Source organism: Hemicordylus capensis, chromosome 3 (genome assembly GCF_027244095.1).
Source record: "Hemicordylus capensis ecotype Gifberg chromosome 3, rHemCap1.1.pri, whole genome shotgun sequence".
NCBI classification, from domain to species: Eukaryota; Metazoa; Chordata; class Lepidosauria; order Squamata; family Cordylidae; genus Hemicordylus; species Hemicordylus capensis.
The window spans coordinates 248,283,023-248,309,497 of NC_069659.1; the positions used below are offsets into that span (position 1 = coordinate 248,283,023).

Sequence of the window (26,475 nt, forward strand, 5' to 3'; positions counted from 1 at the left end):
TTTAGTCAAGCAAAAACCACATCTATAACCCTGCTTCTGTAATCTCTCCAAGGATCACTTTAAATGCCACACTATGTAGATAGACCAATAGGTTTATTTGCATTAGTAATTAGACCACAGCAAAGCAAAAACTGGTAAAAAGGCATAGCATAGGAAAAGAGTTATACAATCCATTAGACCATAGCCACAATGAAATAACTATATTAAAAATATAGCAACTAAACATAGCAGCAATAGTCACAAATAATATACAATAAGTCCCAGTAAGGAAATTACATACTCTAGAAGTAAAATAATATTATACCAATCCAAGCAGATGGGGAAAAATAAAATAAAAACACAATCGCAAGAAATAACAAAAACATACAAGCTTAAAGAGCCAGCGTGGTGTAGTGGTTAGAGTGCTGGACTAGGACTGGGGAGACCCGAGTTCAAATCCCCATTCAGCCATGAAACTAGCTGGGTGACTCTGGGCCAGTCACTTCTCTCTCAGCCTAACCTACTTCACAGGGTTGTTGTGAAAGAGAAACTCAAGTATGTAGTACACCGCTCTGGGCTCTTTGAAGGAAGAGCGGGATATAAAATGCAAAAATAACAATAAATGAATAAACAAACAAACAAACAAACAAATAAAAGCCACAAATTAAATTTCAGAATCCCACCAGCAAGCCACAGCATTTTCTTCCAAAAAGTTTCTTCTAATATTAATTGCTGCAGATACATGTGAGCAACCATTTTGGTTACACATTTCTCATGTCCACACAACAAATATCATTACATCATTGGCAGAAATTGAGGCTCTTCTGACGATCACACAAAACCGGGCTAAGAAAGCCAAGCCTGGTCCCAGCTGATCGTTAGAACCACCGGGAGCCATGTGGCTTCCGGCGGCAAACCCACCTCTTGCACGGTGCATAATGGGAGTTCCAGGGGCCACCTGGGCCCCAAACCTTCTTTCTGCCTACAGCAGCTGGCAGTCATCTGAGTGGGAGATCCACCCGCTCAGCAAAGTGATGGAGGTCGTCTGTGGGGGAGGTAAACTTTTTGAGGCTTCCTCTCCGGCCCCTTCAAGCCCTTTCTCATGAATCGTGTTCTATCTCATAGTTCTGTAAGATAGATACAATTCCCTAGATGCAATTCCCTTTCTTTCTTATATAGCAGTCATTGGGTAAAAATGTGTGCTAGGTCTCCTATGGTCTTTACGCCGCAAGGGCAGGTGGGCCCAGGATATGACTTGTTTTTAGCCTACTTTCCTTGAGGAAAGTAAGCTTACGCGATCACCCAGCATTCTGTGTGTGTGTTCATCTGTGTGTGTGTGTCCGTCCTGCCACCCCCATCAACTTCGCAATGCCTGGACCAATATGAACCAAGTTTGATACAGTTGTAGGGATGCATAGGGACACCTCAATGACATAGTTTGTGATGATATCATCCACCCCAATTCAAGATGGCAGACACATGAACATTTGAAGCACAAGTAGGCTAACTTGTGAATCGCCTAACCAATCTGAACCAAATTTGCGATGGCTGTAGGAACACATAGGGATACCTCAATGGTGTAGTTTGTAAAGATGTCATCCACCCCAGTTCAAGATGGCAGACACATGAATGTTTGAAGTGCAAGTGGGCTAACTTGTGAACCATCTAATTGATTTGAACCAAGTTTGTTATAAGTGTAGGGACACATAGGGATGGCTCAAGGGCGTAGTTTGTAATGATGCCATCCATCCTGATTCAAGATGGCAGGCACATGGATGTTTAAAGTGCAAGTGGGCTAACTTGTAGGGATGGTAATTATCAATTCAGATTATAGTGAAAGGCAAGTAGGCAGATTAGTTCTTACCAGAACAACTTGTTATATAGTGGAAGGCATCAAGTTTAAAGAGACTTTAGTAAAGCACTTACAGCAATAGCAATAGCACTTACATTTATATACCGCTCTATAGCTGGAAGCTCTCTAAGCGGTTTACAATGATTTAGCATATTGCCCCCCAACATTCTGGGTACTCATTTTACCGACCTCAGAAGGATGGAAGGCTGAGTCAACCTTGAGCCCCTGGTCAGGATCGAACTTGTAACCTTCTGGTTACAGGGCGGCAGTTTTACCACTGCGCCACCAGGGGCTCTTTTAGCAGTTTAAAGGCTATCTATTCTCTAAAATTTTGAATAATCCATAGAATAATGTGGTAAAGGTAAAGAAAAATATGTCTATAGAACAGTAATATTCTAGAACCAGAGGCAGCTGTCCTATTAATTTGAAGGGATAGGTCTAGCAGGTTCTGCCTAAATAACCTTTTAGCTGACTCTGACCCCAGATTCTATATATAATTCAGAGAAACCCAAATCCATTGCTAAAGATAATACCAACCACGTCTAGGACTGTTAATCGTTTCCTGAAATGCTATTTGAAGGGGACACATCACTGAAGAGGATCTGCAACCAGTAGTTTAGCATCATTTTTTGGTGCCACCATTTGTATTGTCAAGCCTACAAATCAGCAGGGGCTGAAGAGGGGAGCACTAACAAAACTATAACAACCTATTTGGGATGATTTCTAAAGATCTTATGTTTCCAGAAGTCCAAAGTTGGGCCCCATAAAAGAATTGTTGGATGAGCTTCCTATTATATCGCTCCAGAGTTCGAGCGACCAAATGCCCTCCTTTTGTTCTGTAAAAATGTAGAATACCTGAAAGTAGGGCTGCACACGTAGGTAAAAGTCAGAATTCCATTTTGGAATTCCCAGCCCCCCCCCCCAAAAGGAGGCAGTGCTTCATGGGGCAATTGCCCCAACATAGGAGGGGTGGCGGCGCTGGCTCTTTAAAAGCTGTCCAACACTGGTGCGGGGAGAGCTGGGTGGCTGTGGCACTGCTGGGAAATATGCAAGGGGCAGGCATGGAGTGCCAAAGGAGAAGCTGGGCACTCATGTGGGGCAGCTAGGAGATGCAGATTTGCCTTGGGGATCCATCTCCCATTTGGGAGAAGCTCAGGAGAAACTACATCCCCAGGTGTTCCTGTGTCTCCCAGCTGCTCGGCATGAGTGCCTTGCTTCCCCTTCAGCACTCCATGCCCACCCCCCACGTTCCCCAGCAGCGCCACAGCCACCCAGCTCACCCCATGCCAGTGCTGGGTGACTTTTAAACAGCTCCCACCCACCCGCTACCAGTGTCCCTTCTAACAGGGATTCCCAGATATTGTTGATTACAACTCCCAGAATCCCCACGCAAAAGCCACTGAAGCTAGGGATTCTGGGAGTTGTAGTCAACAACATATGGGAATCCCAACATATGGGAATTAGAGGGAGCACTGCCCCCTACCCTGGGGTAGTTGCCCCATGAGACACTTCCTCCTTGTGGTGGGGGCTGGGAATTCCAAAATGGAATTCCGACTTTTACAGACATGCACAGCCCTACCTGAAAGTGTTTTGACATCTCTCTCTTTTGAAAATTCTGCATGCTGTGACCGGGTTCCATTTTTCAGAACAAGAAACAAACAACAACAACAAAACACCCACCCCAGGTTAAAAAAAAGGACTGTACTTGCTCAATTTCCTCTCCATCCATCCTCCAAAGAAGTTTATGAGGTCTTCTATGGAAGATAACTACTTTGGTCTTTTGGCAATTTGGTTTTAAGCCTTCATTTTTGCAGTAGATACCAAAAGATCAGAGGAGACATTGTAGGCCAATGATATCAGTGCTGTGATATCAGTGCTGTGCCATCTGCATATAGTAGAGTAGAGAGATCCTTGCAACCAATTTTGAGAGGAAAGTACTAGGTACCAGACAGGTAAGATACCAGGTCATTTCTATATACACTAAATAGTATTGGTGCCAAAACACAGTCCAGATGACCACCTTTTGTAGTCTTAATAGGATCACAGAGTTCCCCATGCACTCCAACCTTGACTTTGAATATAGTGTTGTTGGTATAAATGCTCTGTATACAATAGAGAAGACATCTGTATATTTGTAAAGCCTCAAGTTTCTTCCAGAATCACACTCGTGGTATAGTATCAAAGGCAGATTTTAGGTTGACAAAGGCTACATTGTGGTTTTTTTCTTCATTCTTAAGAGCTATACCTGTCATGAAGGCCAAACCTCCTGTTGATCTCCACCAAGTTATAGGAGCCACAATGGTAGTATATGAACAGAATAACCACTAACTACAATATCTGTTCCATCCCAGTTTTTTGCAAGATGATTATAACATATTTATCCAGGGAGATGAACACAGGGTCCCAGACCTTGTTTGCCCAGCCTGCAATATTCCATGAAATAAGCAATATCTAGCCATTATCCTGAGCTACTGTATCTCATAAGACTTGGTCAATCTTGACTAATCATGGGCATTTCTCTGGTATACTGATCCCTCTGCCAGAAGATTACTATAAACAGGCTGCACTCAGAGTTATCAATCAAGTACTTCATTTATGACTTATTTCCCTCTCCTCTGAGGTGATCCCAATTCTTAGGGTTCCAATTCCCTTAGCTTTTACTAGTTCTCAATATGAACCTCAGTATGAATCAGTCTTTTAATGGGCAAAGACATAATTTTCTTCTTGCTTCCTCTAGCTTAATTTATGTCTTCCACAGTCTATTTAGGATATCATCCTGACTGATAGGTGGAAGTTTTTTAAAGGCAGTAAACAAACTTTCTTCTATTTCATCTTGAAAAACCCATATCTCAGAAATGACTGGGATGGCTTCTTTTGGCATGCTAACTTATAGGTTCTACTGGGGCAGATAGATCAATGATACTCATATCTTGCTTTCCTCTAAGGCTCTGATCAGAAGTTGCACTAGCTAATGATTCCATTTCACTTTTAGCATTAACTGGGGCATAAGGAGGAGTTAGAGGATCCTCCCACCATATTAAATCCTCATCAGGATATTGTACATCCGGTCCCTCTCTTTTTGCATCCTGTGCTGGGTTAGTTGGTAACTTTTCTTGATACTGGTTTTTGAAAATATCTTCTTGGGACTATACCTTTAGGTTTTAAAGCATAGTCCAACCTCATCATTTTGGTTGGAATTCCTGCAGATGAAAAATGTACTAACATCTTCTTAGGAATTAAAGCTGCTTGCAAAAGTTCCTTGGATAAGTCGGGCTATGGATTGAGACTGCCTTGGTTGGCCTGATGGATGATCTCCAATTAGGTATTGACAGAGGGAGTGTGACTCTGCTGATCTTTTTTAATCTCTCGTCGGCTTTTGATACCATCGGCCATGGTATCCCTTTGGGTCACCTGAGGGAGATGGGATTCTGTTCTACAATTGTTCTGCTCCTATCTCTTGGGTGGATTCCAGATCATGTCACTTGGAGACTGTTGCTCTGCAAAGTGAGAGTTACTGTATGGAGTTCAGCAAGGCTCCATACTGTCTCTAATGCTCTTTATCATTTTTAATTCTAATGCTCTTTAACCTCTGGGAGAGATTATCAGGAGATTTGGTGCAAGGTGTTATCAATATGGTGATGACACCCAAATCTCTTTCTCCTTATCAACTTCATCAGGAAATGACATAACTTCCTTAAATGCCTGCCTGGAGGCAGTAGGAACATAGGAAACTGCCATATACTGAGTCAGACCATTGGTCTATCTAGCTCAGTATTGTCTTCACAGACTGGCAGCAGCTTCTCCAAGGTTGCAGGCAGGAAACTCTCTCAGCCCTATCTTGGAGAAGCCAGGGAGGGAACTTGAAACCTTCTGCTCTTCCCAGAGCGGCTTCATCCCCCAAGGGGAATCTCTTGCAGTGCTCACACATCAAGCCTCCCATTCAGATGCAACCAAGGCAGACCTTGCTTGATGAGGGATAACAAACGGAAGTTGAATCCAAATAAGATGGAGGTACTGCCTGTGGAGAGTCAAGATCCAAGAGATGGTTTAGATCTGTCTATTCTGGATGGGGTTACACTCACCCTGAAAGATCATGTACATAGTTTGGGAGTGTTCCTGGATCAAAAATGATCCGGTTTCTCAGGCTGAGGCAGTGGCCAGGAGTGCTTTTTATCAACTTCAGCTGATTCATCAGCTATGGGCATTTCTGGAGGTAAATGACCTTAAAACAGTAGTACATATGCTGGTAACCTCCAAGCTTGACTACTGAAATGCACTCTACGTGGGGCTGCCTTGGTACATAGTTTGGAAACTACAACTAGTACAGAATGCAGCAGCCAGGTTGGTCTCGGGAGCCAAAAGGACCATATAACACTGATTCTGAAAGAACTGCACTGAGTGCTGATATGCTTCCAAGCGAAATACAAAGTGGTGGTCATTACCTATAAAGCCCTGAATGGCTTAAGTCCAGGGTATTTAAGAGATTGCCTTCTTTGTCATGAACCCTGCCACCTATTAAGATCATCTGGGGAGGTCTGGTTATGGCTGCCACTGGCTCGTCTGGGTACGACTTGGATGAGCCTTCTCTGTGGCTGCCTCGGGGATTTGGAATATGCACTCCCTGTCAAAAATAAGAGCTTCTCCATTTCCGAATGCTTTAAAAAAGACCCTTAAGACACATTTGTTTCCTTACACTTTAAATTAATTTTAAACTGTTTGTTTTTATCCTGTGAAATTATTTTAATGGTTTCACATTGTGAATTGTTCTTAATTGTTTTTTATCCTGTGAAAGTGTTTTAATTTTTTTAATTTTTATATTGTGATTTGTATTATGTACACCACCAAGAGATGTATATATTAGGTGATATATAAATATGATTAAATAAATAATTTCAACCCTATTTCAGTTGATTTCTTCAGGCCACAGATCAAACAGAGCTGCTAAATGTTGTCTTGCTAAGGATTTATTTCCCAAGGAGGGCAAGAAGCCCCTCTGTGGAAATTCAGAGACATGGACAACATTGGTTACAAGCACTACAAGGTTTGATTACATAGCCACCCTTTCAGCCTGTACTAGAGGCTTCATGTCCTTAACCTCTACTCTTGCTCTGTTCTGATAGATAGTCTGTTCCATGAAGGACTCCCTCAATGTATCCATTGAAGCAGCAGTGAGCACCAGTTTATCGCAAACAAGATTAAACTGAGAAAAAGTGACCTGGATCAAGCTTACAGATTGCCACATAACCCTTTCCAGTTCCCTGGGACCATTAAGTCCTCTTTTAAATCATTTACCTGATAATATATTTCCCCCCTTGAATCAAACAAGATTCTTTTGTAGGACTATAAGAGATTGCATCCAGTACATGGAATCTATTATTAACAGAAACCAAGTAGATTAAGTTTTGAGAACTTTCTTTGGGCAATGTGTAATCTTCAGTCTTCTTTGTCTCACCTTAGGATAATTATCCTTGCTCCCTGCTGGGGAGAGATCTCGCTTCTTTCCCATTACTAGTTCACAAGATACACAGCCTAGCACTGCTTTACAACTCTAAGTAAGAGATGTGTAACCTCTCAGTGGCTTCCATACTTTACTTCATCAATGAGGAAAAGATGTAGACATTTTTGGGCAGCTGGACTGGATGCAAAACCACTTGGACAGATGGAGTGGGTTGAAAGTCAGCCTCTGACTCCAGCCTACAGTATGTAGAGGCTCCAAGAAATTGTCCTGCATGGCAGATGTGGTGCCACATGGAGAACCACCTGTGTGTAGCAGCTACATGGATGCACACATGTTCATCATATCACTGCAATCCTGCTTTTCTGGATGCTTGTGGTGGTATGGTGAAAAGTGCCCTAAAGCACAGTTTTGTACCCAAAGCACACCAACATTGCTTCACATGGAGCAATTCAAAGTGGTCTCCAGATGGAAGGTAATGTGTAAACTGGCCTTAATGTCACAACTGCTTTATTGGCCATGAATACACTCATGCTACAGGTAGTCCACACGTGCTGGGGAGTTCAGCATGTGCTACCCTACCTACCTCTACTCATGGACGTCACTGTTCAGACAAGTGTAGGACCAGTGGATGATATTTGTTTTGCACGTTAGGGTTTCCCCCAATAGTAAAGGCACTTGCTTTTCCCAGAGTCACCTCTGTCTTTTGCATTGTGCATAGTATTGCCAAACCAGGCGCATGAGTGATTGCTTTAAATATATCTCCTAAATGTTGGATGTACTTTGTTCATTGAGACAAACATTTCTTGCAACCTATGGCAGTTTTGGAATACTAGCCTTTAACACGGCTCTTTAATTAAAGTCCTTTCATATTTTTTCAAATTGTAATTCCTACCTTCCCACTGTGGTTTTGTTTGCTTATATCCATCACATTCCACCCCACCCTGCTTTTCTCTGAATAGATGTCACATTCCTTCAAGCTTCTTATTAATTAAGAAAAGCCTGATGATCAGTGATGTATGGTTATACAAAATCACCTTGAAGGAGCAGTTCAATGGAAAACAAGTGCAAAGAGGAACAATCTGGAATGACAGCAACAATAGAAATAATATTTTATTATATGAGCTTTTAAAAGTGATTGTTCAGCCTAGTAAAAAGGAAACTTGCACTCCACAAGTTAAAGGACATCAGTTAGGCTGTTAAATTAATAGGTTAAATATGTTGTTAAATACACCTTTGAATATAATCCCGAAAACCCAGGCCATTTGAAAGGAGATTTAATGTTCAAGCACTGGGGGACTGTGTGAGCTATTACTTTTAACAAGCACTAAGATCACGTACTTCTGAAGAAAAGAACCCTTGCTGAAATAAGGAAAAGGAAATGAATGTGTTAAAAAATAGGCCTGCCAGTTTAATCAGTAGCTGAGTTAACAAAAACCTTAATTGGGGAGGGCCAGTTTAATTGGTGGAGCTGATAATTAAAGCTCTTGTGGACCAAGCATTCTCCTGCAACAAACAATGAAAAATATTAACCATGGCTTTTTTCTTGCAATAATGATTGCCTCAATTCAGATAAGAAAATCTGTGCATGAAACTAGGCTTCCATGCACATATCACTTGCTAAGTTACACACACTGTGGGTGTAAGTCAGATGCTAATGCACATGTGCCCCGAAGACAAATGTCATCTGCACTGCATTACTTTCAACTCAGTACATCCCTCCCCCCCCACTCCGTGTACATCCCCATTCTTCTGCAGCTCCTCACATACAATTCCATGGAATAAGAACTCAATCATGGATTAAGTGACTCATCAGTTAGAAGACAGGTGATAAACTATTTTTTTAATTGGTTGATAGCTCTAATTATAAATGCAATACTGTGAAGAGATTTAAAAAAAAACAAACCACAGGGATATCATCCAATAAAACTACATGCTGAAAAATCATGCTTTGGGGCTCAAAGAAGTGCTGGCTTTGTGAAGCAATTGGCTAAGCTCTAGCAATGCTGCTGCCACTTAATGTCCAAGATAGCACTGTTCTTTATTTACTTTTCTGTTCCGAAAGGAAAATAAATGATTTCCTCAGCATTACTACACACTGTTCTCTTCATGTTGCTCTTAGGCTCTTCCCCTAAAGTGGGTGTTCTGTGGAAGAACAAAACCATAAGTGTGGCCATCACTTCAGACTACCTGTATCCACTTTAGGAGAATGGCCACAGCTCAGTGGAAGACCACCAGCTCTGTACAGCTTCCCAGCTTCCATTTCCATTCCCAGCTTCCATTTCTGGCATTGCCTGGTAGTAGGTGCTGGAAAAGACCCCTTTCTGGAACCCCAGAGAGCTGCTGCAGTAGTCAGTGTGGACAAAGCTGAACTAGACGGGCCAACAGTCTGATTGGGTGTAAGGCAGCTACTTCTGTTTCTAACCTGGGCAGTGATTTCTTGGCTTCTTCTTACATAGGCGCATGTGTACTTTCTGCTTATCGATAGATGCCTGCCTGCCTCTCCATATTTACCAGGAAGTACATCCTAGTGATTTCACTGAGGTTTGCTTCCAAATAAGTCGGCTTAAAGCCATACCTTGAAAGGTCACCAAAATACTTTCTTTCAAGCATGAGTAGTTCTATTAGAGTAAAAGGGAGAAAGCATGTTATTAACTTAGACCAGCACTTGTTTATATATTGAACAGGCTAGACGAAAGGCAGAAGACTGTGGCCTATACTACTGATGTTCCTTCTTCTATTTACTGGCTACCATTAGACCTGATTATAACGATGAAGGGAAAACAGCAGAATAGCAACTGTACAGATGAGATCTGGTTAGGTTAGCTGAAAAGTGTACACTTGTAATGGTTGTCCTTTTACAATGACTCCCATTATTTGATGCTCTACCAGGGACTATAGTCAGTTTTCCCACACATACTTCAGGATGTACTCATGGGCAGAAAATAAAGGGCATATAGGGGATAAGATAATATTCCCATCAGGTGAATGGGGAAATAGGGACATTTTGGCAGGTATGTAATTATACAAACATGTGGATGCATAGCATTAGGCCTGTGTTCAGATGTTATAGGAATTAGGGGTGCTGTACAGCCATATAACATCTCCAAGAGCATGCTTGAAAGCCTAGCCTCCATGCTGACATGCTCTGAAACCCTGTCGCCTGCTCTCCGTACTCACAGTTTTTATCTGAAGAGACAAATGCTGCACACGAGGAGAAATTTCCCCCACAATTAGGTGTTCTACACTCAGCATCCCATGCCATGGGAGGACCTCTCCTCTCCTGTGAAGTATGGAGAGCCAGGGTCAGACTTTCAGAGCTCGTCAGCAGGGGTTGGGGGCAGACTTCCAAGTGTGCTACTACTAGAGCTGCTCTGTATGAGTCGGCATCCCTACTCTGTATAATGTCCGAACAGGGTTTAGGTCTACTAACACTCCATGTCAAAATGAAACAGGATAAGCTTTGGGGAAAACAAATAGTTTCTCTCACTACTCAGGTGTTTTTTTGGCCAGGTGGGCACAATTCTGCTAGTGATGGGAATGTGTGTGTAACATGAAAATATAATGAGAAGGGAAAGCTTCATGTGTTGCCTTTCTACCTGTCATTTAGTAGTGTGCACGGATCGGTTCGGAGGCCATTCTACTGGCCTCCGAACCGGTCCGGACAAGGGGTGGTTTTAGTTCGGGAGGGTTAGGGTGGGGGGGTCCATTAAGGGCGGGGGGGGGCTTTACTCACCCCTCCCGCGCTTTGCTGCTTTGGCGCCATAATTACTTTAAGAAATGCGCCGCAGTATCATTTGCCGCTCCGGGGCTCCTTCTTGACTGCAAAATCGGGCGGCAGGATACTTCCCTGCCGCCCCCAAAGCCCCCTCAAGCCATTTGAGCGCTTTAAATCTCGCCCCGGACCGAGTGCTAAAGCGCTCGGGCGGGCGGCGGGGAGATGTCCGTCCGTCCGCCCGCCCCCTTCCCTGCCTTCTGCGAAGTGCAGGGAGCCTTCTGCGCGCGCGCAGAAGGCTCCCTGCTTCTGTGCACGCGCGCGCAGAAGGCTCCCTGCACTTCGCAGAAGGCAGGGAAGGGGGCGGGCGGACGGACGGACGGACATCTCCCCGCCGCCCGCCCGAGCGCTTTAGCACTAGGTCCGGGGCGAGATTTAAAGCGCTCAAATGGCTTGAGGGGGCTTTGGGGGCGGCAGGGAAGTATCCTGCCGCCCGATTTTGCAGTCAAGAAGGAGCCCCGGAGCGGCAAATGATACTGCGGTGCATTTTTTAAAGTAATTATGGCGCCGAAGCAGCAAAGCGCGGGAGGGGTGAGTAAAGCCCCCCCCCGCCCTTAATGGACCCCCCCACCCCAGTGCCGAGCCGCAGGTCCGCGGTCCGGTGCACACCCCTACTGTCATTCAGCTGTTAAAGTCACATGCATCTATCAGAAAAAAGTGGCAGCCTCTGATATCCTCCTCCTTGTTCTTAGTATCTTACATTCCACCTTAGTAGGGATGTGCACAAATCAATTTTTTTAAATTCGATTTCTGCCCAAAACAAATCACCACTGATTAGTATTCAAATCTACCCCCTCCAAATCACCCCAGATTCTATTTGTTTGCTTTGATTTGATTTGGACTGGTTCGAACCACTTATCAAGGTCCTAGGGGCACCAAATTTGGCTGGTGGGTAGGTCCCCATGGGTGCCACCTACCACCCAAATTTCAAGGCAGTGGGACACTTGGTTTATTTTTAAATGAATTTCTTTAGTTTTTAATGATTTTGAACATTTCCTCCATAGGAAACAATGAGGATTCAGAGTTGCCATATCCTAACCCTAACACGGATCCCCAGATTTCATTTTTTAAAAAGGCTAAGCTCTAGCCCTTGTAAAAGTGGAGTTATGGAGCAAAATGTGCAGTCCTTTTTCAAGTGTTTGGATTCTTTGGTGTACAATAACTTTTCCTCATAATGAATCCCTATGAGGATTCATTTCACACCTTCATGTCTTCTGTTCATTTTGACTATCATCGGACAGTGCCAGCTGTCAACTGCCATGTGTCAACTACACACACACACACACACACACACACACACACACACACACTGGGGTACTCAGTTTATTTTTAAGGTATTTTTGAAGTGTTTAGATTCTTTGGTGTCTTCATTATACACCTTCATTTCTTCTGTTCATTTTTACCCCACTGATTTGCAGGCGGGGGTGGGGAATTAGTGGCATCCCATGTTCCAACTACCCTACAACCCACAAGCTTATATTTTAGGAATTTTTGAGGTGTTTAGACTATTTGGTGTGTAATGAATCCTCATAGGGATTCATTATGAGGAAAGGTTATTAGACACCAAAGAGTCTCAACACTTGGGAAAAAAATCCTAGAACATAAACTGAGTAGTACCCCACTGCTTTGCAGGTGGGAGTGAGGTGTAGTTGGCACATGACAGTTGACAGTTGGCACTGTCAAAAAGCCAGTCAAAATGAATAGAAGAAATGAAAGTGTGTAATGAATTCTCATAGGGATTCATTGAGGGGAAGTTATTATACACCAAAGAATCCAAACACTTGAAAAATAGCAACCACATATTTTGCTCCATAACTCCACTTCTACAAGGACTAAAGCTTAGCTTTTTTTTTTTTAATGTAAGCTGGGAATCTGGGGGAATTAATAGGAAGCATCTGAATCTTGAGTCGATTTGAATCGAATCAGGTGCAATTTGATTTGTATCCGAATCTAGCCAATGGACCGCAGGGGTGATTTGTTTTGTCTCCAAATCACCCGAATCAGCTAGATTCAGGTACAAATCGATTTGTACCCAAATCAATTTGCACATCCCTACACCTTAGTACTTTCTGTCATATTGCTCCCTATATCTGGAACAGTCAATCTTCTTCTACTTGTCTGAATTGCTTCATAAAACATTTGTAAAGCTTCACTTTCATTTCCATTTTTTGGCTTCTGTTTAGTCTCCACTTCGTGATCTTTACAGCTCTCTTAACAAGCTCTGCTATCTTTAGCCTTCATCCTACCTTGCTTGCCTCTTAAGTTCTATCGTCATGAGTGGTTGTGACGGAAACAGATTGTACCCGAATGTGGAATTTCATCACTTGCCATGAGTGAGAGGTAGACACTCCCCATTTATATGTTATGTTGGAAGTGGGGGGGGGGGGAACAACACAGATGTGCAAATTTTCTCAGTACAATACCTCTGCTTTTCAGTACTTCCTGCAACATTATATGGGAAGTCATCCTGAGTCTTGGGTTTTGTATTTTATCTAGCAGTTAGGACATGTTACTGCTTGTAAATGTAATGCAGTAGGCAGTTTTCAGTATAACAGTTAATTCACTCTCCAACCTTCAACAAAACAAAGCCTGATCAACAGCACTGAATAAGAGGGGTCATTCTTAACCATCTCATATGTCTACTTTATTTTAAGTATTATATCCTGGCTCTCTAGGGTCTAGACAACAAAAATCTCCAGAGCTGTTTAGGCTGGGCGTTTAGCTTGCCATCTCCTCCGGAATGGAGGGGGTGCGTTCACATATCGGCCAGATTTATCGCCAAAGTCCCTGCGAGCTATCGGGGAGCACTTCACACATGTTCCGGACTTTTCATTGCTCATTAGTGTAGCCTGATTTATATCCAGGGTTTTAAAAAATCCACTTTTTCTGTCAGTTTTGGGGTGCAACTTCGAACTCGCAGTAAAGCCTCACAGTAAAGCCTGCCATGTGAAAAACACCCTGGGTAAGCATTAGGAAGGAATGGAGCACAACAGGGCCCTGTTTGAGGCTCTAGATATCCAGCTACTGCTGAACAAGCCTCTACCAACTGCTTGCTTGCAGCAATAGCTGCCTTATCCAATATGTAGTGATAGAAGTGAATTACATGTTTTCTTGTAACTTCCTTAATGTCATACCAGGGCCTGAAGCTTAGTGATGAATGTGGGAGGCATGTTTGCCAACACTTCATACCTGTTCATTACTGCCCACGTACAGTATTGCTAATATGTTAACGTCAAATTGTATTTTCAGCATATTTTGTGTCTCTGAATTCCTGCATACAATCTTCCCATTACAAATGGCAGACTAATGTGTTGTGTTCCATTCCTTCCTGATGCTTACTGAGGCTAGACAGCTCTTTGTAAAATCATGCAGTTGGTAAATGGTGCATCATAAAAAACAGAAATCCCAGTACGTATGCAGAAGTAACAACTACAGAGGGTACAATCCAGTGAAGAGTTCTCTTGTGCAAGACTCAGCACAATAAACAGAGCTGGCATAGAGTTGGGCATCACTGTGCTTTTAGTTCTTCTTTTCAAGGGGGCTTGTTCAGAATAAATCTGCACTTAAAGAGTTCCAGCAGTTGCACTTGACAGATAAGTGGCATCCCATGTAGTTTGTTTTTACTTTTTATTTTCATATGCTTTCTCCCCACCCTTCAGCAGATTGTGATCTTTCATAGCATTTTGCTGGATTGCTTAGTTTAAAGACACATGCAGAATATCAATGTACATGCAGGAGTTGGGTTTGCTTATGTCAAATGTGGGGCAGCCCTAAATCTCTTGGGGATGCATTTGATCCCTTTGGCTACCAACTGACAATTGGGAACGATTTGTTTTTGCACTCTGAGAATTGCTTAGAAAGTTGCTGAAGGCACCAATTCCACGCCTCTGATTCATGCCAGCTGCACAAGCCCAGACTGGCATCCTGATCCTCTTCAAGACAGACTCGGAAAAGGGCAGGTCAGCACAGGTGACGCCCACACAAGCGAAGGATGCATATAAGCCTGTGCTATATGGCAACGTTTCCCATGCTTTCAGCAAAGTACAAACCAGGAAGAAAGAGAGCATCCTTGTCGCCATCAAACAAACAAAAGGATCCAGAATGGTTCTGAGTACATGCTGGCTTATAGAGCTTTAAACTACCCCGGATCCCGCCCCCGTTGGGCTACTATGTCTTTAATAGCAGAGTTGACATACAGGCAGACATTCAACAGGTGAGATTTTCCAGCGGAGCGGGAAAACCTCCCCTTAAGTGTTTGCCTGTCACATAAAGGCACAGACACGTGCCCTGCCAGAAAAAGTGGCAGCCTGATTTCTCCAAGCGTATTTATCCTTCCTGCTTCACTTTCCAGGCTTTCATCATGTGGCACAGCAGGCAAAAAGCTACCTCCTGAGTCATACTCTCTGAGTAAAAGGCGAGAAAAAGGAGAATCGTACCTTAGCTTCTGTCCTGCTGGCACAGTGATTTTATTGAACTTGTCCATTCTCCCTGCCGATTGCCTAGGATAAACGGGCATCCGAGTCAAAGGGACATCCGCGACTCCCTAGAGGGGAAGGCGAGCAGCCGATGTGCGCGGCGATGGATTTACCCTCAGGATTTTCCCTTTTCAGAGCAGACGAGGGAGGCGAGTCCTCGTGCGTTTGAGGAGAAGCAAAACTTGCCCGAGCGCCTCGTCGGGTTTCATGTTTCGAGTCCGTCATGTGACAGAGCCAGCTTGGCTGGTCATAGGGTGTTTGTACTAACTTGAAGAAGATCCACACCTATTTGGGCGTGGCAGCCAACTCCGTCTGGGGCTGAAGTCCTTCTTGCCGTGCGCTTTGTTCCTCCACATGTGCCTCTGGCATTTCATCCGAATGGAATGATGATGAGATTGGTTTGGGACACTTCCCGTCTCCTTCTCCTGGTGGCTGGAGCGTGCCACCTTGGTGGCGGTGTCTGGAAGAGGCTGCTTTGCTTAGCACGCTGCTGATAATATGCTTCTGATAAAGTGCACGATCTGTTGCAGACACTGTGCCTTTGCTTCTTCCTTTGGGTGCCCTTCATGTCCAGACCCCGTAAACCAGGTGCTGGAGACAAACAAGGGAGCACGGTTGCTTCCACATCCGGTTTAGAAGCTTCCCAGAGGAATATGGCTGTTGGGGAAAGCAGGCTTGATGGGTCTCTTGTCAGACCGACTCATCAGCCCTTCTCTCCTGTTCCTTCCAAAGAGTGGGCGAGATCCAAGCCCGTAGATCTTAGGGTGGGCGGAGGATGTGCATGCATCGTGTTATCCAGGTTCATCCCGTTGCTCCCTCTCTTTGTTTTGTTGCAGCTATTCACACTAATCTTCATCCAGTATAGTTTTGGGGATGTGCAGTGGCAGCTTTGTAACTTTTTTTGCATGTACACTTTGCCTCAATATGTCAGCAAAGGCGGCAGTGGTCTTAAACTGGAGACACACAGCTCACATGTTCCCAAGTACAATAATGGTGCTTTCTTTCCAAGACATTGCTGAAAACAGAAGCAGCCCCAAATTTCTGGGTGCCTGTGGTGGGGCATCAAATGCCACTACCCCCACCAGCCGGCTCAGCAGCAGCAGAAGGATATCTGCCTGCAGCTGCTGCCTTGCTCTGATTTGAAAAGGAGAAGAGAGGGATCCAGCAGAACAAGAAGTGGAAGAGAGGAGAGTTGTGGGGTAGAGTGTCTTTCTATTAGAGATAGGAAAGCCTGGGGCAAAACGAGGGGGGAGCATTTTTTTCTGGGGGGAGATGGGGGGTGACCAATCCCCCCTTTCCCCCTGGTCTTCATATCTCTACTCCCTGCTTCTCTTCTCTCCTCCACTTCCTCTTCTATCTTGTTCCATTCCTCCCTTTGAAAATCATATTGAGGTGGTGGGCAGGGTCTTTCATGCTGCTTTGTCACTATCATTGCAGAGAGGCAACGTAGAATGAGAGATTATAACTTGTCCAGAAGTGTTTGTTGAAAAATCATTTGATCCCAGACATTCAAAACCAAATATAGATACAGAGGTTACCTCCGAATGCTTCCCATCTGCCCAGGGAAAGGTCGCTATTCACAGCAGCACTCACGCTGGCCCTACTCTGGTCCTAACAGACATAATGTGGGTGAAAGCATTCTAGAGAATCCTGTAGAGGATAAGGTGCCCTGAGACAGCACTTTCTGAAGATATTTCCTGTTCCCATTGTTCCAGCCCTAAGGGATGGTGGGCCTTACAGCATGCTTATCATGGCTCCCAATTAGGAATGGAGAAACAAGGTAGTGTGCTAAATTTGCTAAAATTATGCAAATAAAAATTGTGTGCCAAGAAAAAACTTGAATGCTGTGACTTGTATAAATGATGGAGATCAAGTAAATGTACATATGGTAGCCACCTAATGGCACAGTGGGGAAGTAACTTGCCTAGGGAGCAAGAGGTTGCTGGCTCGAATCCCCGCTGGTATCTTTCCCAGACTATGGGAAACACCTATATCGGGCAGCAGCGATATAGGAAGATGCAGAAAGGCATCATCTCATACTGCGCGGGAGGTGGCAAACCCCTCCTGTATTCTACCAAAGATAACCACAGGGCTCTGTGGGCGCCGGGAGTCCCTGATGACGGCACAACTTTACTTTAGATATATTGTGCTGTTATGAGGAAGAGACAAGGAGCTACAGAGGGGATTCCCCCCATCCCGAAAGTTGGAAAATCTGCTCACCCCTGAGAGTTCATTAGGGATTTCAAGCCTACCTTTGCAGCCTCAGCGGTTAGTTTAAGTTAGTGACAGCTGAGCTGACTTTGTCATCTCGGTTTTGCTTTTAACCTTTTCAGCTGCAAGTCAGTTCTGAGCATGCAAATATTTTCCCCGATCTCTTTGCAATGTCCTTCTTGTATGTTGTGGGTGTTCCATCTTCTTTCCACAGGATTCAGCCTCCTCATCTCTTGAAAATCCTTGAGGCAGATCAGAGGGTAGTAGTTCTTCTCCACCAACTGCCCTCCACACCCTGTGCTGATACCACATGAGATGTATGCCAAGGAGGTGGATCCTCTAGGGAGGGAAATGGTGAGCATCTGGCATGAGTAGGCTTTGCGCTAACCACCAAGTGTCCATTCAGTGACCACCACCCCCAGAGGTGCACCTAGGTAATTTTGGAGCTTGGACCTATAGGCCTTTTGCCCCTCACCTCCACCAGATAAGCTGCAATGCACTATTTTTTGCACCTGAACATGCTAAGGGAAAGGTGGGGGGAACCCCTCTTTTGGTGTGTGTGGGGGGGTGGGGGGAAGAGATTCTCAATAAGAAACTTCCCACTGACTTGCAGAGAGATACCACATTTTGCATGGACAATCCTGCCCCTTAAATTAGTAGGCCTCTCAGCATTTGGAGGTCCCCCAGGCCTGTGGGGGACTGGACCTATGCCTGGAAGTCCAGTCCAAAGAGTACCACTGCATCCCCCTCCCAGCTATGAACATGGCATGTTTCTTCAATCAGAACTGCAATGCTTGTTAGGAACATAGGAAGTTGCCTTATACTGTGTCAGACCATTGGTCTATCTAGCTCAGTATTGTCTTCACAGACTGGCAGCAGCTTCTCCAAGGTTGCAGGCAGGATTTTCTGCCAGCCCTATCTTGGAGATGCCAGGGAGATAACTTGGAATCTTGGAACCTCTTATTGCTTCATGACTTAGGAGGCTTTACAAGCCACTTTTTAGTGAATGCCAACTTCGTTTGAGCTATGAGGGTTACAAACCTAATTCAAACATAAAATCAGTATCAGTTTCCCCCCTGAAAGGCTAAGTGACCCTACTAGATTTACACATGTGCAGTGCTTTTATATACCTTGGTTATTGCAATTTGCTTGACTTTGCACATCACAATAGTATATCCCCTGAGCTCTGCTCTGTGGTCTCCTGTGAAGTTTACCTCCTCCTGAGTGCCAGAGACACCTGGGTGCCATTTCATAGTTTAATAAGTGAGAAAATAAGTCTAAATTAAACTGAAAAAAAACCAACCCCTGGTATATTTCAATACCACATAATAACTGTAGAGCAGAAGTTATCAGCACCAATCAAACAGTCATCCTTGTTTTAAGCGAAGGTGTTCATGCTTTGCTATGTACCCTCCCCATGTATAGGCCCATTAGTTGTCTTTAAAATGGGTACACAATATACAGAGCTTGGGGTCAGAAATACAGGTGCTCCTGAATAATGATCACATGTGGTCTGAAAACACAAGAGAGAGAAATCAGGCCTGCTCAACTTTGCCCAGCTTTTTGAGGGACTACAACTCCCATACTCCCCAGCATGGGAGTTGTAGGCCAACATCTGTGGGAGGGCCAAAGTTCAGCAGCCCTGTGAGAGATGGATGCCTTCATTTCTAAATGGTGCCCTCCAAGTAACATCTTAGAATCATGGATGTTTGAAGGGACCTTGGAGGTCTTCTAATCCAGCCCCTTGCCCAGTGCTACAGAATCCCTGACAGATGGCCATCCAGACTCCAACTGAAAATCTCCAGCAAAGAAGAACCTACCACTGCAGGAGGCAGACTGTTCCACTGTTGAGGAGCCCTTACAGTCAGGAACTTCTTCCTAATGTAGATCCTAAATCTGCCTCCTTGCAATCAATCAATCAATCAATCAACCAACCAACCAACCAATCATATTTTATACCTCCTGATATGCAAATCTAGGTGGTGTACAGATGCCAACATTAAAATCACAGGTTAAAATACATAAAACACAATAAAAACAATATAAAACAAATTATTAAAATTCTAATTAAAAGCTTGAGAGAACAGGAAAGTCTTGAGGGTCTTCCTGAAAACAAACAGAGAAGGAGATGCTCTTATTTCAGCAAGGAGCATATTCCAAAGCCCTGGGGCAGCCACAGAGAAAGCCCAGTTCCGAGTCACCACCAGATGAGCTGGTGGCAACCATAACCGGACCTCTCCAGAAGGTCCGGTTACGGGCCTTCAACCCATTTGTTCTAGTCCTGCTCTCAATGGGCAACCCATTTGTCCTAATCCTTCCCTCAGAGTCCTGCCAACAGAGAACAAGTTTGCTCCTCCTTCTGTGTGACAGCTCTTCAGATATTTGGAGATCTTTGTTGTAGGCCCTGGTATCCACAGGTCTTTGTTGCATCACCTATCCATAGGTCCTTATACTCTGTGGAACTGCGTGCCTGGTACAATCTCTAGCAATTTGATCTTGTTATGGGTGGTCAAATGCTGGGGAAAATATGTTCATAACTATTTGCATCAATAGTACAGTCTGTAGTTAATTTCTACAGTATTTTTTAATGCATACTAGGAGGGTAGGTTTGAAAAATTATTGGAATTGTTCTAGCTTCTTGTGTTCATTCCAATCACACCACCAGCTCCCGTTTTCTCTGGAATGCTCCTCCAGAATTAGCCTTGCTATAACTTTCTTTCACTCCTTAAAGTGGATTCTTATGGAAACTCAATTAAGGAAATAGCCTTAATGGATGATAGATGGTGAGTTGCTGTGGGATCTTCCACTTGGCACCCTACATCTTCATTAAACTCTGTGTTTCGTAATCTTCACACATATTTCTTATATATGGCTTTTCTTTCTCATTTCTCTTGTATTTGGAAAGCCCCTTTTGAAGTGAATACTAGGAGTAAGTATCAATGAAGAAAACAGTTGAAAGATTTCAGTTTTCTTTCACATAGTGTTTTTATCCACTTCAACCATTCCTTTGCAAGTGAACAGATAAAGCAGAACAAGAGGGGGCTAGAGGATTTATTTTCATCTATAGCTTTTAAACTGCAAACTGGTTTAGCAGTTCTGGGCTATTTTGGGCTTCAATAGGGCTGCAACACATTGTATATAAAGTCTACAATCCTCAAGCCACTCACTCTAGCAGCATCTTTTTTTAAAGGACTGCAATCCCTAGCATGCCACACAACATCAAGTAATTTCAGTAGAGACCCAAGATGCCTGGTTGCTTGCTACAGGCTGGACGTTTCCATTTCTCATCTGTGAAGTACACAAAGACATTGCCCAAAATAGCATATTATCATGCCGGATCTGTCTTCATGATTCACTTTGCAACTGTTCATGCAACAATCATTTACATTTAACACTTCTGCTTTTTATTTATTTATTTGTCACAATCAACATTCTTCATATCACTAGGAGGTTTCATTTTTGTCTTGCCTTTTGACACAGAGGTCAGTTGGAGGGTGCTTAATGACCCTAAATTGACCAGGTGTCTAGATAAAAAATCCGGCCACAGGCTTGGGATCCAGGGGCTTAAAAATGGAACTGTTCTTATGTAATGTAGCGCTTCAGGACAAAATCAGACAATGTGATCTTCCTATTGCTATACAAAAACCAGTCTATGAAATCTCTTGTGCTTCAGAATTTATCTATTATATTAATTCTCCTGGGTGTGCCTTGGAATGTGCGTCCCAGAGCCCAGCTGATTGGCGGACGCGACTGAGTGGCTGAGGTGCACCCAGGAGGATTGGTTGCCACGGTGGCAGCCCAGCCATGGAGGCCAGAGGTGGCGGGCCTAGCCCGGCTGTGGAGGCAAGGCCCAAGAAGGGGAAAAGAAAGTGGCGGCGGGGGGGGGGGGGCAGAACTGGTAGTGGGGAGGTGGCTTGGCCCAGAAGCAGAGACTGGGGCAGAAGGGTGGGGAGAGGTAACCGCTGGCCCCAAAGAGTGATGCTCTGTGCAGGATCGGCTAGTTTTGATTTATTTAGTTATGTATTTATTTTACTTTTAACTCATCCTTCAAGGAGCTCAGGGGGTTAGAGTGTCAACACACAACACCGCCTAGAGATTTTTATACTAGGTGGTACAGGTGAAACTCGGAAAATTAGAATATCGTGCAAAAGTCCATTAATTTCAGTAATGCAAATTAAAAGGTGAAACTGATATATGAGACAGACGCATTACATGCAAAGCGAGATAAGTCAAGCCTTAATTTGTTATAATTGTGATGATCATGGCGTACAGCTCATGAAAACCCCAAATCCACAATCTCAGAAAATTAGAATATTACATGGAACCAAGAAGACAAGGATTGAAGAACAGAACAATATCGGACCTCTGAAAAGTATACAGTGTACTGTGCTTGATTGGCCAGCAAACTCACCTGACCTGACCCCATAGAGAATCTATGGGGCATTGCCAAGAGAAGGATGAGAGACATGAGACCAAACAATGCAGAAGAGCTGAAGGTCGCTAATGAAGCATCCTGGTCTTCCATAACACCTCATCAGTGCCACAGGCTGATAGCATCCATGCCACGCCGCATTGAGGCAGTAATTGCTGCAAAAGGGGCCCAAACCAAGTACTGAATACATATGCATGCTTATACTTTTCAGAGGTCCGATATTGTTCTATTCTTCAATCCTTGTCTTCTTGGTTCCATGTAATATTCTAATTTTCTGAGATTGTGGATTTGGGCTTTTCATGAGCTGTACGCCATGATCATCACAATTATAACAAATTAAGGCTTGACTGATCTCGCTTTGCATGTAATGCGTCTGTCTCATATATCAGTTTCACCTTTTAATTTGCATTACTGAAATTAATGGACTTTTGCACGATATTCTAATTTTCCGAGTTTCACCTGTATATCAAACAAACAAACAAACAAACAAACAAACAAACAAACAAACAAACTTCAAGTTAGATTAGACTAAAGACAAAATTATAGAACATAATGGCTTCTTCAATTATGTCAATGCAGCAGAGAAGTGGTGGGGGAAGGGGTGCTTAACCTTTCCCCCACCCATCACGTTCCCCTTGCAATTACTCCCCTTAAGTCAGGAGTATACTTTAAGAGTACTACCTTTCTCCTCATAGGATTCCAGAGATATGCTTATCCTGCAATGGTGCATCTGGAACCTTGCAGGGAGAAAAGTGGGTGGGGTGGCAGAAGAAGATCCAACTGAAAGTGGCAGTGACACTGAACAGTCCCTTTTCTCCATGGCTTCTTTGCTCCAAATCTTATCCACATAAATTCCTCTTTCTCTAAGAGAACTAGCCATCAGCATTTTGTTACACACACTTACATATAAAAAGGGAATCTTGGCTTCCCACCTCCAAACCCCACACTCTTTAAATCAATATATCACACTAGCCCTATTCAGACATTACACAGTACACATGTACAGGTGTCTGCATATATGTGTATCTTTTTGTGTGAATGACTGTGCATGCAGCTTGTTCATGAGGAAAGGTGATGGTCTCAGGTGGTGCCTCCATGATGGTGCAGCGAGTGTGAATGACTGGGAAGGGGGCACTTCCCAGTGTATTGCACAGAGTGTCGCATGGATGACTATTTGCTCCATGGGCAGAAGTCATGGGTGTGTGTTCGGTGCAAAGAGCTCCTGGCTCTCAGGGGACAAGACAGAGAGGCATGTGGACGAGACCTTCAGGGACGTGGTAGAGGCATCCCACTCTAAGGCTGATAGCTCCTCTGCTGTTGGGGAGAATGAAAGTCTTGGAGAAGGAGGACATGAGTCTGAGGAAGAGGGAAATACTCCTTTAGAAGGGATGTCTTCCATGGATGATGAGCCCATATCCTCTCGCACAGCCTCCTTGTAGTGGGCAATTCAATCACAGAGAGATGGGTCTGTGACCCACATGTTGACCACACGGTGACTTCCCTGCCTGGGGCCTGGCACCCCAGACCCACCCACACACACATCTAATGTCAGATGCAGGGGCATGATTTAGGTTAAAAATGGGGCCGCATGGCCCTGTTTGGGAGCTAAACCATGCCCCCGCATCTGGCAGCAGGTGCAGGGGGTGTGGTTAAATGCTCCATGCATCTGACATAAGATGCAGGGGGTGGGGCTAGGGGGCTGCAGTGGCAGTAGAACGCTGATTGCCACTGGCCTTCCTCTGGCCCAGTGGAGGAGATAGCTGTTGTGGTGCACGTCAGCACCAACAGTGTGGGGAAATGTAGTCGGGAGGTCCCTGGAAGTCAAATTTAGCCTAATAGGTAGCATATTGAAGTCCAGGACCCCTAAGGTAGCATTCTCGGAAATGCTACCTGTTCCACGCACAGGTACAGTGAGACAGGCAGAGCTGAGGAGTCTCAATGTGTGGATGAGACATTGGTGCCAGAAGGAGGGGTTTAGATTTTTTAGGTACTGGGATACATTTTGGGGCAAGCAAAGCCTGTACAAAAGGGATGGGCTGCACTTGAATTAAGATGAAACCAGACTGCTGGCACTTAAAATCAAAAACATCACAGAGCAGCTTTTAAAATGACGCCTGGGGAATAGCTGACAGGAGCTGGGCAGTATCCGGTTTGGCGAATACCATCCCTTAAGGTATGAGGGTGTAAAAGATTCAGATAAAACAAAAGGTGACAGAGCAGAACCACATAAAGAGCAGGCAGAAGTCTGTGCTAGCTGGTCAAAGTGATCAAAGGGTCAAAACAAAGATAGCATACACCAGGTAAGAGATTCAGTGTATAGATGCTTATATGCCAATACCAGAAGCCTCTGAACCAAGATGGGTGAACTGGAGTGCCTGATTGCTAACAAAGGAATAGATATAGTGGGCATAACAGAAACATGGTGGAACAGTGTGAACCAGTGGGACACTGTTATCCCTGGATATAAATTCTATAGAAAGGACAGGGAGGGGCGCCTGGGAGGTGGAGTAATACTGTAGGTTCCTAGGAGGAGCGGAATCCTCCACAGAAACCCTGTGGGTGACTATACAAGGCCTGAAAGGAAATGTGCTACTGGGGACATGCTATCTTTCACACTATTCTCCCTCTCCCATAACACTAGAACCAGGGGTCATCCCATGAAATTGATTGCCAGGAAATTTAGGACCAACAAATGGAAGTACTTTTTCACACAACACATAATCCACTTGTGGAATTCTCTGCCACAAGTTGTGGTGACAGCCAACAGCCTGGATGGCTTTAAGAGGGGTTTGGATAACTTTAAGGAGGAGAGGTCTATCAATGGCTACTAGTCTGAGTACTAGTCTATAGGCCATCTCCAGGCTCCAGGCTCAGAAGCAGGATGCCTCTGAATGCCAGTTGCAGGGGAGTAACAGCAGGAGAGAGGGCATGCCTTCCTGCCTCGGCTTCCAGGGGCATCTTGTGGGCCACTGTGTGAAACAGGATGCTGGACTAGAAGGGCCTGATCCAGTAGGGCTGTGCTTATGAGTGTGGTCATCCTGCTCCTCACTCACCTGGTCACCTCACTTCACTTGCCTCCTGGTACTGGCTAACCCACCATGCTTCCCCATCACTATGAAGATTGGGTTTTTAAGCTGTAGGTTTGATCCTGAGGGTGGTGAGTTGGGAGTTCCTCCCTCTCTCCCTCGCTGATGAATCTGAATAGTTTTCAAAGTCTCTAGGAGGCAGAAGAGGCACTCCAGAATCCTTTAACATTTAATATCCCATTTATGCAGCTGTTTTTAAATAAATAAATAAATATATAAATAAATAAATAAATATATATATATATATGAATGATAAAGAAAATGTAGAAGATTGTTTCTTAAAATGTTTTTCACTAAGCAACTTGGATTAAAAATGTTTCCATATTTTTGGAAGAAATGCAAGACTAAGTCACAAATTTGTTAGGAAATGGCTTGCCACAGAATTTTTTCCATTATTGATGCGGTGTCTAAACAGATGGAATATAAGGGGTTTTAAATTTCCATTATTAGGATACATTGACACATAATGGCAGAGGAACTGGGTTTATTTTGTTGCATAATACTCTTCTGTGTCAACATTGCGGTTCCTCCATGTCTGTATGTACTTTTTCAACATTAAAAACTATAGGGACACAGAGGTTGAAATATGCTTTCTTCTAAAAGTTAGCTGCTAAGAAGAAATCCATATGAACGACATAAAAGATCAATTACTGGAAAGTAGAGAAAAGCAGCTGTAATGTGAAAGTGTTGTTCTATGTACAGTAAGGCCTAGAGCACAATATCTATTCATATGTTCTGTTCAGCACACGTATGATCTGTGTAGAATCTGTAGCATTTGTAGAATTGTAGAATTTGTAGAATTCTGTGTAGAATGTAAGTACAGACCTGCATTCACACACACTTGTTCACACATTATGTTCAATGCACTTAGAGTAATATACTTCTTACCTCTTTCCCACATTTGAGGGGATTCTGCATCCAGGTTAACTTGTAAAATGAATGCATGTACACAAAAACTTGTGCATGTGTATAGACACCTGTATACATGTACCACACATAATAAGGTTATTTATATGACCTATGAATGGGGTGGGGGGAGTGGGGGGGAGGGCAGTATTGATCTTACCTTCCCCCCCATGATCATCTTTACTTTACACTTGGGCACACAACTTGTGTGCCCATGCAAACCATACTGCTCCCAGCAACACACCCAGCTGGAGGCTGCGGGAATGCAGCCCGGCCTCGAGAAATCCCTCAATGCACTGCTCAA

General features: G+C 44.0%; 1 protein-coding gene and 1 long non-coding RNA gene across 8 annotated transcripts in view; one reads left to right on the top strand and one right to left on the bottom strand.

Annotated features, from left to right (window-relative positions):
- Window positions 1–26,475, bottom strand: part of BLNK (B cell linker) — a 170,403-nt gene that overhangs the window by 69,339 nt on the left and 74,589 nt on the right. Inside the window, exon 1 of one of the 7 annotated variants that reach the window (XM_053304891.1) lies at window positions 15,498–15,630. The exons of 5 other annotated variants lie outside the window; for them this stretch is intronic. In XM_053304891.1, the coding sequence (XP_053160866.1) occupies window positions 15,498–15,577 (80 nt within the window). In that variant the 5' untranslated portion in view covers window positions 15,578–15,630. Of the gene's footprint in view, window positions 1–15,497; window positions 15,631–26,475 lie in introns of those variants that run through there. One more of the 7 variants, XM_053304894.1, reaches the window with a different exon arrangement.
- The window catches only part of LOC128349033 (uncharacterized), an 83,197-nt gene that overhangs the window by 21,929 nt on the left and 34,793 nt on the right, over window positions 1–26,475 (top strand). The gene's annotated exons all lie outside the window — the stretch shown is intronic.